At 54.0% G+C, this 10,915-nt stretch overlaps 2 protein-coding genes across 6 annotated transcripts; both read left to right on the top strand.

The window, feature by feature from the left end:
* The first annotated feature begins 269 nt into the window (after positions 1–269).
* Positions 270–6,662, top strand: DCTN3 (dynactin subunit 3). 3 transcript variants are annotated; one of them, XM_033857922.2, is made up of 7 exons: positions 271–426; positions 1,653–1,737; positions 2,419–2,505; positions 4,360–4,443; positions 5,407–5,465; positions 6,085–6,144; positions 6,336–6,662. In XM_033857922.2, exons 1-7 carry the CDS (start codon positions 331–333, stop codon positions 6,423–6,425), a joined length of 561 nt encoding a protein of 186 aa, XP_033713813.1. In that variant the 5' UTR covers positions 271–330; the 3' UTR covers positions 6,426–6,662. The 3 variants fall into 3 exon arrangements, with proteins under 3 accessions (XP_033713814.1, XP_033713815.1, XP_033713813.1); XM_033857923.2 differs by lacking the exon at positions 6,085–6,144 and having other exon boundaries at positions 270–426; positions 6,306–6,662; XM_033857924.2 differs by lacking the exon at positions 4,360–4,443 and having other exon boundaries at positions 270–426.
* Positions 6,663–8,083: 1,421 nt separating this feature from the next.
* On the top strand, positions 8,084–10,368 carry RPP25L (ribonuclease P/MRP subunit p25 like). Of its 3 annotated transcripts, none has more exons than XM_033857927.2 (2): positions 8,084–8,220; positions 9,027–10,368. In XM_033857927.2, exon 2 carries the CDS (start codon positions 9,060–9,062, stop codon positions 9,549–9,551), a length of 492 nt encoding a protein of 163 aa, XP_033713818.1. In that variant the 5' UTR covers positions 8,084–8,220; positions 9,027–9,059; the 3' UTR covers positions 9,552–10,368. The 3 variants fall into 3 exon arrangements, with proteins under 3 accessions (XP_033713818.1, XP_073662140.1, XP_033713817.1); XM_073806039.1 differs by lacking the exon at positions 8,084–8,220 and adding an exon at positions 8,236–8,258; XM_033857926.1 differs by lacking the exon at positions 8,084–8,220 and adding an exon at positions 8,268–8,648.
* The last annotated feature ends 547 nt before the right edge of the window (positions 10,369–10,915 follow it).

Here is a 10,915-nt window from a genome sequence, read left to right on the forward strand (position 1 = left end):
TATATTTATATATGCAACCTCGGAGAATGGGGTAGGGAAACCTCTTTGGTACCCTGGAATTTGGTACCCTGGAATAAAGGCAAAGTTTGTTTTGACGAGCAGGGGCTGGAAGTTAAGGTAGAGCCTGACGGGTAGCCGTCGCCTAGGTTACAAGACAGCTTTTGACAACTTTCGTCGGCCCTGCCTGCCGCTTCCGGCATCGAAGGGCTGAATCGTGGCATCACTTCCTGTATGCAGGGGAGCCCATCCACTCGGATTGGCCCGCCTTCTCTATTTGGACGGACGTCCCGCCCTCTGGCTGTTCCTGGCTGAGGCGGAGCGGCGGGAGCTATGGCGGCTGTGACAGATGTGCCCCGGCTACAGGCCCGTGTGGAGGAGCTGGAGCGCTGGGTGTACGGGCCGGGCGGGTCTCGCGGCTCGCGGAAGGTGAGCTATCTGGGGTCCAATGGTCCCTCTCTGGGGCAAAGCAACAGCCGTCTACTGGCCTGGTCCTCGAGATGGATGCTACCGCTCCAGAGTCCCGTTGCCCGCAGCCCGACCTTTGAAATAACAAAGGTTCGAGACCTCCCGGAGCATATCGGGCCCTCGGAGGCCATTCCCACGGAGGGCACTGTGAGTCCGAGGTGGGCTCACTGTGGAGACTCCGCCTTTGCCCTCGCGGGGTAGTTGGGGAGACCTGACACATTCGAGAAACTGACTAATCAGAGTTTCAGTAAGAGCTGAAGCCCGGAAGGGCCGTTGTGGAGCCCTGCGTAATTGCTAAGTGAATTGTGTAAAGAGAGGTCCATAGGACCCCAAAAGAGGCAGACCGGAGGTGGCTAAAGAAGGCTTCAGGGGGTTAGAGGTGTGGTCTGGGAGGGCCGGGATTAGGAGGGGAAGGGATTGGGTACTGAGTGTTCAGATATGGACTGGCACTCCTTCCCACCAGTGACTGAATTTTGACAACTGTGCAGCTCAGTTTCCCTTCCATCCCCTTTTTAACTATGGAAAGACTTTTCACTGAAGGTGGAGTGTCAGGCACACCCTGGAGTTGAGTGCCTCAGAGGTAATGATGTCTGTTTGTACACTTCTTGTGGAATTAGTTGTCACTAACAGATTGTGTCCCATGTGAGAACTGACTTCTCAGAACATTCTCTCCCTTTCACATCTATGACGCAAATCCTCCTGATTTTCCTCCTACGTCTCTGGCTGCTTCTACGCAGTCTTATTTGCCTCCCCCTATATCTGACCCTTGAATATTGTCATTCCTTACCCTCTAACCTAAAACCTGTGTGATATCATACACTTCCGTAGCCTCTCCCTCTATTCAACCCTTTAATATTGGAATTCCTCATCCTCTACCCTTAAAGCCTAGGTAGGTTCATCCAAGAGGAGGAATCAGGGAATAGATAGTATATGCTAGTGCCCCATAAACTCTAAAGTAGTTCATCACCTCCCCAGTCACACTTGAAACTCCCCAAGGAGTACATGATTATCTCCCCCTTCACACTGAGGATTCCCGGAAGGTAGGGTTGAATCTCTTTTAATACTAGAGAAGGGGACGATAGCTGGGACAAGGAGGTTTGGGAGTCTGAGGGAATGAGGGTTCCTTATGTCTTCCAAGACTTGAGCCAAGTGGTAAATCATGGAATTAACTTCCACTCCCCCAATAGGTGGCCGATGGCCTGGTCAAGGTGCAGGTGGCTTTGGGGAACATCGCCAGCAAGAGGGAGAGGGTGAAGATTCTGTACAAAAAGAGTAAGTGCTTCCATGAGGTGTCTGCCTGTTCTCCTTCCCAAGCCTGTGCTTCCTGGTTCCCTGCCCAGGCTCTTCAGCCTAGTAGGTCACTAGAGTTGCCCTTTGGGGATAGCAGGTGAAGACATTGCCCTGATGAAATGGTGAATTGGGGTGTGCTTTCTACTTTGTGGTGAAACCCCAAGCCCATGGCAATGTCCTAAGTTATGGGATAAGAGCTCTGCCTGAAAGGTCCCCTGGGGGAAGGAGGGACGAGGGGTATGCAATTTCCACAGGCAAGGTTCAGAGGCAGGAAAGAAATCAGGCACTGAGAGCCCCAGTCTTGGCTCAACCAGCCCTTTTTGATTATGTCAGAGCTAGCAACCTGTTGAGGAAGTAGAAATCAGATAAAGCTCTGGCATGTCTTGGTGGCACTGAGGGGCAAGGTGCCTTCCAGCCTTGAGGATAGATCAGTGGGAATGCTGAGGGCCCCAGGGTTTTAAAGTTTGAGGCTGGCCAGCAGGTGATCAGAGGGTAGAGACAGGGAAGTGGGGATAGGGGCCCTGGTGGAGGCCTGCTGGACGCTGAGGGTGTCAGCTCCTCACTCAAGGGTCTCCCCAAGGCTGACACCTCCCCTAATATCCCTCACAAGACAGATCCCCACTCCCCAACCTTATTCCATTTTCCATCTTGCTACTTTTCTAGTTGAAGACCTGATCAAATACCTGGATCCTGAGTACATTGACCGCATTGCCATACCTGATGCCTCTAAGCTGCAGTTCATCTTAGCAGGTAGTGCTGGACAGTATGTGCATATGCATCTGGGGATGTGGATTGTGGGGGAAGTCGGGCACAGAGATAGCTTCCCTGCCCGCCCTCTCCTGGATACAGCCCTGGAAGCTGCTTTCTGGAATCTGGCCTGGTTCTGGACTGAGGCTGGAGGTGGTCCTGTGGTCCTCTAGTAGGCACTGGGTACAGTATACTTCAGAGCCAGCTGCAGACCATGGTGCCTGCCACAGTGGAAGCTACTCCGGTATTCTATCTATGGCCTGCCTCTAGGATTTTCCTTCGGAACCTTCCTTACTTCTGCTCAGTAGACATAGGAGCTTCTAAGAAAGGGTAGGGGCAGAGAGCATTGCATTTGGGAGAGGCGAGGTTATAGGCATGAGTTTCAACATCTTTCTTTCATGTGAGAAAGCGCTGGGATTTCAGAATTCTAGGCAGGAACTATTGTCTTAGCAATGTCTGCTTATCAGTTAGTTAGCCACTCCACGAGGTATGGTTTGCCAAGCACCTGTGTTTATTCATGCATTCAAAAGTGATCATCTACTGTGATCCAGACTATCCTAGGTGTGAGGTATACAATGGCGAACCAGAACATACCTGAGCCACTGCTGTGGCTTAGACGCCAAGTTCAGGAGGTCTTCTCCTGCTCCGATTATTATTTTCTTTAATTAATTAATTTATTTATTTTTGGCTGCGTTGGGTTTTCATTGCTGCGCGTGCACTTTCTCTAGTTGCGGTGGCTTCTCTTGTTGCGGAGCATTGGCTCTAGGCGCACGGGCTTCAATAGTTGTGGCACGCAGGCTCAGTAGTTGTGGCGCACGGGCTTAGTTGCTTTGCGGCATGGTCTCCCAGACCAGGGCTCGAACCCGTGTCCCCTGAGTTGGCAAGCGGATCCTTAACCACTGCGCTACCAGGGAGGTCCCTCCTGCACTGACTCTTAAGTCCAGCCTCTCCATGCCTCCCTGTCGCCACTGCCTCAGTGTTCATCCCCTTGTACATGAATAGTTGCAGTCTCCTAAGTCCTCTTCTTGACCCTAGTCTTCCCCTTCTTGCATGTGGTTCAGTATCATCTTCCCAAAGCACATTTCCAACATGCCATTTTGTTTAGTTTGGAACCTCAGTGTGTGTGTGTCTCTCTCCCTATTAGGATAAATTCCTAATTCCTTAGCATGCCATTCCAAGCCTTCTATAGACTTCCAGATCTACCCTCCCATCTAGCTGTTTCCTGTGCTCTCCTTGCTCCAGTTCATCCAAATGAATTCTTTTTCCTCGACTAATTGACAAGCATTCTTGCCTCCAAATGTTTGACATAACAGTCCTCCCTTCTTGAATGCCCTTCCCACTCTGCAGCCACTGAAACCCCCTGTGCACAGGGTCATTCCAGTCCTGCTTTCCTCACTGGACTGTCCTGTTAGTGTCCCAGCTCTCCAGGAACTTGTAATTGTCTGTGCCTCTCAGATCCACTGAGCAGAACCTGCCTGGTAGTTTTCCACGTCTCCTCTTTCAGACCTTCCCAGGAGCCCTTGCATGTGGGTACCCAAGTCTGAAGTACTTTGTTTCCTGTGGCCTAGGAGGGGCTCTGAGTTTGTTGATAGGAAGCTAGAGGAAGGGGCCTCAGAGTTAAAACTTGGAGAAAGGTAGGATTTGGAGGAACTTAGAGGCTCCTTGGGCTCGATAGGTCAGACCAGAGGCATCCAAGAGAGGTGGAGGCAGATTGGGGGAATGTGCACATAGCGAAGGGGGCAGTGGGCAGACTAGCTGCCCCAAGCTCCAGGCTCAGCCATCTCATCGGCCCCTTGCATGGGAGTGGCTGTGCCCAGGCTCGCCTCACTGCCACTGCCTTGTCTGTTTATGCCTCAGAGGAGCAGTTTATCCTCTCCCAGGTTGCGCTTCTGGAGCAGGTGGAGGCTTTGGTGCCCATGCTGGACAGCACTCATATCAAAGGTACCTCTCTGGGGCTGCAGCTCCACTACTCTACTTGGGGAGGTGGGTGGATGGGCAGGACTTTCCTGGGTTCAGGCTAGCTCTGCTCCTTGTCTTTATCTCACCCTGGGGGTACCAGACACCTGCACTGGGATTAAAATTTCCAGGGCAGAGAGCTCAGCTTCAGAATGTCAGGCAGTTTGGCACCAAGGACACTCATGTAAGGCCAGCGACCTCCAACTCTGGGATTCCTTCTGTCTTCTACCCCACCCCTCAGCATCTGTCCTTCAGGGTGCTGCAGAGCCCAGATTTTACTGTAAGAGTTCCTGCCAGGTGTGTCAATGTGTGTGAATTCTTCCTGCCGCACTGCCTAGTGCAGTTCCTAGGCCTGGGTTTTGACAAGCAGACAGTGACTTTAATTGAATCCAGATAGCCATCTTGTCTGTCTCTAGAGGTATTTTTCCCAGCTCCCCCTCCCTACCCCTGATCAGCTTTCTGCTGAGCATCTGACACCCTTAAGCTGTGGGCCCAGCATGGTTGCTGAGGCTCTGGGTGTTGGATTCCAGGTGGCCAGCTTAGGGACCTGGCACTCATCCTCAGTCCACCTGCAGGCTCCCTGTTCCCTAGGCCCGGCAGACCTGGTCCCGCTGGGCTGAGAGCAAAGGAACAGATCCCATGATAATCAAAGCTTCCTTTACTTGGCCCTGCTCACAGCCCTGGGGTGGGTGTATGGGGCAACTCTGGGAACCCCAGGGTTTTGTCTTCTTCTAGGGGCCTGCACCTTCCCCTCCCCTTTGGGTCCTAGAGTAAGACTGAGGTGGGCAGGGAGTCCCACCACCACGTCCAGAAGCAGTGGTCGATGAAGCTGGCGTTTGTTTAGCTTCTCCACTCAATACTCTAATCCTACCGAAGACCTAATAGACTATTGAGCAGTCCCGGGGGAAGGCACAAGCATCACTAGGCAGTGTGCGTTGTGTTTTACAGCCGTTCCTGAGCATGCCGCCCACCTGCAGCGCTTGGCCCAGATCCACATCCAGCAGCAGGTATGGGAGGGGAGAGGCCTGGAGGGGAAAGTAGAGGTGGTGAGGCTCCTAGTCCCCACCCCTGCCTCCTGGGGAAGCAGCCTCAGGCCTCCCTGATGTCAGCTTCCGGGGGAATTTAGGGTTTATCCTTTGTCTTCCATCTGCCTTCCAGAAGGGAAGGGATTTGCCTACGGTCACATCCAGGTCTCCTGCCTCCCAGAGTAGGGCTACCCAGAGGTATCAGATTGATGTTGGGAGGTACCCATGAATTCCTGGGGATGATGTGTCCTTAACTATGGTAGAAGAGCTGTTTTTTCACTATTCCCAGGCCCTAGTGTAAAGGTCAAGGAGGGTTCAGAAATAGGGGACAGGGAGAAGGAGGCATATTCTAGCAGGAGTATTTGCTTATATGTGTGGTTCACCGCCCCCCCCCCCCCCACCTTCTATCAGCCTTAGGACTGCAGTTAGGCTACCCACACTGGAGCCTGAAAGTGCCTCTTTAGAAATTTGCTCCTTTTGGCACTGGGGTTAAACATTACCTTTTCTAGGCTCTATGAGGAGCTAGGGTCCCTGATGAGGTGGGCAGTGGGAAGCGGGGGCTTTGTCCAACTCCTTTCTCTGCCACACCTTGGCTCCACAGGACCAGTGTGTGGAGATCACTGAGGAGTCCAAGGCTCTCCTAGAGGAATACAACAAGACTGTATCCTTTCTGCTCAGCCAGGCCCCTGAGGAGTGCTGTCCGGAGCCCTGTCCTTTTATTCCATTTCTCGCTCTGTTTCTCATCCCATCCCAACCAGCCTGCCTATCCCCGTGCTCCCCGACACTTTCGGCAGATGCAAACCTCTCCACTCCCTCTCTCAGATGCCCGTTCTCACCTTGACCTGTGACCAGACAATGCTTCTCTCCAAGCAGTTCGTGCAGTGGGATGAGCTACTTTGCCAGTTAGAGGCTGCCAAGCAAGTGAAGCCAGCAGAGGAGTGATGGCTGCTTCCCATCCTACGGTGGGCCGGGGCAGCCAGGCTCCAGGCCCTATGCCAACCTGCCCTTGTAACAGGACAGAGCAGAGGCAGCTCTGTATTTATTGGATTCACAGCCTACCAGTCTGCACTCAGGTGGGGCTCTGGGGTCAGAGGTCTGGCTACTTGAGATTTGCTGTTTGCACCCCCTCCCCTCATCAGTATCCTGTTCCAAAGACAATAAACTGTACAGATCACTGGAGGTGTGTGTTAGCTTCCCGATGTTGTATGGGTATGGTGGTGGGGATGAGGTTGATAGGCCAGAGTTGTTGGCCTTCCTCCTAGTTGGACTGAGAGCTATACTCGTCCTAGTCTGGCTTTCCGGGAGAGGTAAAGCTGTCAGGATGAATGCTCTCATTTGCTTGATGTGAGTGGAACATTCCTTTATGTATCCATTTATCCCGCATTTACCAAGTACACTCTAAATGTCAGATGCCATACCAGGTGGGGAGGACACAGGTAGGGTCCACCTGATTCCTACCCTGTACAGGCTAGCTGAGGAGACAGTCAAGGAAAAGGGGAGGGACAGGTGGCACCAGGGTTCTTTGGGGGCACAGAAGAAAAAGGAATGTGGGAAGCAGCCCTGGAGGGTGACATGCAGCGTTTTGAGAGCCAAGGGAGCAGCATGTGCAATGCAGAGGGGAGCCTTTAAGTTTCTCTCTTGGGAGCCTACTTGGTGCTATTAGCCGAGAAGGGGAGACTAAAAGAGGTTTGGATGCAGGGGGCTTTTGGGGGGTGGGCCGTGGGGGGCGGTGGTACGGTTGGAAAGGAGAGCATGTTAAAGAGCAGAGAAACTGATGGTCCCTCACTCCACCAAGTGTTTGCTGCCCCCTTGTGGTCTCAGGGACTGCTGTGGCTCCAGGCCCCTTTCCATCTGGCCTGCCCACCAGCCCACCAGCCCACCAGCAGGGTCTCACTGGCATCTCAAATTCAGCACGTCTGAAACTGGGAGTCATCCTAGACTCTTCCCTCCTTCTTCGTCCGAACAGTCGTCAAATCTACCTCCTGGTATCTTCCAACTTAATCTACTTTTCCCCATTCCCACTGCTGTTTCTCTGGTTCATTCTTTCAATAAATGATTTATAACAAATATTTGAGCGCTTATTATACGCAGAGCAACGTACGAATCTCCGTGGACATGCCCCCGGGATTTTGCGGGCTTAAGTCACCAGCGGTTGCGGCCCGCCCCCGCCTGTGCTGCAGCCACAGTGCGCTGTGCACACGAACTGGTTTGACTTGCGCCTGATGAAAAAGCCCCGTGGTTCGCCAGTGCCCACGGGGTGAGGTCCAAGCTCAGAACTCGCTGGCCAAGGCTCTCGCCCCCGCAGCAGCGGCCACTTCAAACGGCACCTCTTGCTCTTGTCCAAAGTGAAAGCCGCTGCTCCGCCTTCGCTGCTTCGGTGTGCTCAACGGGTAACGCCCTCCCTGTCATCTTCTAAGGGCCAAATCCTCCGCATCCTTCGGACGCGGGACTCCTCCGACGGCCGCTCCTCTCCTCCGCAGGGCTCTCTCCGCCCCAATAGGAGTGCTCCTTGCCCGGGGCTGAACAGCTGAGACAGCCCGAGCGCTCCGAGTCTCCGCGTCCTGGCCCAGCTCACTCTCCGGCGTCCCCCCACCTCTCGGTTTGCGGGCGGAGGCGCCGGGGTCCCCGCCCTTCAGGCCCCGCCCCGTCCGGCGAGCGCGGCCTCGCGGCCTCGGCGCGCTCCCGGGAGACGCCATCTTGGCTTCGGATCGAGCTTGTGGAGTGTTTGGATGCGGTGGTGAGAGCAGGAGCCCAGTGGGGTGGGGGCTCCTGGAGGTACGGGGAGGAGAGGGGAGGTCGGCTGCTGGGCCGCTGCGGCCTGCCGGGCACTGAGGGCGGCCCGTGGCGGTGGGGACCGCCGAGCCCGGCCGCCGGCGAACTCGACGCCAGGGTTAGCTCGAGCAGCCCTCGGCGTCAAGCCCCTGTTCCTGGGTGTCTGAGTGACCTGGGTTGGGGGGCTCGACCCTGGGAATCTCCGGGTGAGGGGTGCTCGGCCCTGTCCTAAGGGTCCCGGAGTGGGGGAGGGGGTCACTTCTGTTTTTGAGGAGCTTTTGGATGAGGGCTCTTGGCTCGGTGTCGGCGAGCTTGTGGCGTAGGGGCTTGGTCCTGTCCTCTGGGGGCACGAAGTGAGGGGCCTTGTCCCTGTCACCGCTTGGAGAGCCCAGGGTGAGGAGCACTCAGCCTTGTTCTCAGGGAGTCTCGGGTGAGGGCCCGGGCCCTGTCCCCAGGAGCCCCAGATGAGGGAAGTTCATTCCCAGTGCTAAGGAGCTTGGGATGAGGGGGCTTGGCCAACGTTTGGGGAATTTGGTCCTGTCGCAGGGACTCCGGGGTCGGGGGCGGGTTATGGCCCTGTCCAGAGGAATGGGGTACAGCCCCCTCCCAGGGTGAGGCAGGCGTGGCCCCCTGTCCTGGGGATGAGGGCATATGGTCCTGTTTCTGGGAAATCTGGGATGAGGAGTGGGCCCACGTCCTAGAGAGCCGGGCTGGGGGGTGGGGGGTGGCCCAGGGCACCCTGCCTAGCATTCCTCTGACACTTCCCTGCAGTGGGCAGCAAGATTCAGACACGACAGCAGCCGGATGGAGCACTACCGGAAGGCTGGCTCTGTGGAACTCCCAGCACCTTCCCCGATGCCCCAGCTACCGCCTGATACCCTGGAGATGCGGGTCCGAGATGGCAGCAAAATCCGCAACCTGCTGGGCCTGGCGCTGGGGCGGTTGGAGGGCGGCAGTGCTCGGCATGTGGTGTTCTCAGGTTCTGGCCGGGCTGCAGGCAAGGCTGTCAGCTGTGCTGAGATTGTCAAACGGCGGGTACCAGGCCTGCACCAGCTTACCAAGCTGCGCTTCCTGCAGACCGAGGACAGCTGGGTGCCAACCTCACCCGACGCAGGCCTAGATCCCCTCACGGTACGCCGCCATGTGCCTGCGGTATGGGTACTGCTCAGCCGAGATCCACTGGACCCCAATGAGTGTGGCTACCAGCCCCCGGGGGCACCCCCTGGCTTGGGCCCCACACCTACCTCCAGCTCTGGCCCCCGACCCCGAAGAAGGGCTCGAGACACCCGGTTTTGAAGACCTGCTGGCAAGCTGTTCTCGAGGCCTGAATGTCTAGGATGGCTGGGCCTTCTTTGAGAAGCCTCTGTAACTGCTCAACACCCCCAACAAGACTTGAGTCTACAGAAGTGGGCCTCCCTGTCCTGCTTCCACTTCCCTCTGGCTTGTGGAAAGGGACTGCTATGAAGAGTGACAGGTGTGGTGTCTCTGCCGGGTTCTGGATTGCCTTCTACCTACAGTGCCTCTGATCTACCTTCTGACAGAGGTCCAAGGAGTGGGTTAGGAAATAAAGGTTCTGCCCATTCGTCTGATGAGCCTGTGCTTGGCCTACTGTGTGGAGGTGGGATTAAGGGAGTGGGAGTCCCTGCTCTTGACCCCCAGGAGCTCACAGGCTAGAGACAGGAAGGGTAGGCTCAGGTTGGTGCTGGGAGGATCTAGAGTCCATAAGAAGCCTCAAGCAGTAACCTGACTGTGTCTAGACCCCTGGGTGGCTGGCTGCTTCCTGTTTTGGGCTGGTTTAAGGACTCTGCCAGGTCATTTTTCTGCAGCATATACCTCATTTTATTGCACATTGCAGATAATGCATTTTTTACAAAGTGAATGTTTGTGGCAAGCCTGCATTGAACAAGTCTGTCAGTGCCATTTTTCCAGCAGCGTTTGCTCATTTCGTATCTCTGTCACATTTCAGTAATTCTCACAATATTTCAAACTTTTTCATTATTATTATATTTGTTATAGTGACCTATGATCAGTGATTGTTGATGTTACTACTGTAACGCACTGAAGGCTCAGATGATGGTTTGCATTTTCTAGCAATAAAATATTTCTAAATTGAGGTATGTACATTGTTTTTTTAGACATAATGCTATCACACTCTTAATAGACTACAGTGTAGTGTAAACATAACTTTTGTAAGCACTGGGAAACCAAAAAATTCATGTGACTCGCTTTATTGAGATCTTCATTTTATTGAGGTGGTCTGGAAGTGAACCCAAAATATCTCTGAAGAATGCCTGTATTATAGTATAGTGGTTAAAATCATGGTCTTGGGCACCAGGCTGCCTGGATTTTAATCCTGGTTCTGCCACTCACTAGCAAGTTACTGCTGTGTGACCTTGGGCAAGTTACTGCTCTGTGCCTTAGTGTTCTCATCCATGAAACAAGATATAGTGCTCACCTCGTAGGCTTGTTAGGAGGATTAAATGTAGGAATATACATATGATTCTTAGATACCACCTGGGCCTGTATACACTCAGCCCTCCATATCTGTGGGTGCAGAACTCGTGGATACAGAGGGCTGACTGTACTACATCATTTCATATAAGAAACTTAAACATTTTGGTAAAAAAAAAATCCATGGGGGCTCCTGGAACCAATTCCCT

Source organism: Tursiops truncatus, chromosome 6, assembly GCF_011762595.2.
Source record: "Tursiops truncatus isolate mTurTru1 chromosome 6, mTurTru1.mat.Y, whole genome shotgun sequence".
Classification (NCBI taxonomy): Eukaryota; Metazoa; Chordata; class Mammalia; order Artiodactyla; family Delphinidae; genus Tursiops; species Tursiops truncatus.

Coding starts and splice junctions, on each gene's coding strand:
- DCTN3 (XM_033857922.2), top strand. CDS start 331: ATGGCGGCTGTGACAGATGTGCCCCGGCTACAGGCCCGTGTGGAGGAG. Junction 2,506..4,359: donor GCTGCAGTTCATCTTAGCAG/GTAGTGCTGGAC, acceptor TTTATGCCTCAG/AGGAGCAGTTTATCCTCTCC. Junction 4,444..5,406: donor GGACAGCACTCATATCAAAG/GTACCTCTCTGG, acceptor TGTGTTTTACAG/CCGTTCCTGAGCATGCCGCC.
- RPP25L (XM_033857927.2), top strand. CDS start 9,060: ATGGAGCACTACCGGAAGGCTGGCTCTGTGGAACTCCCAGCACCTTCC.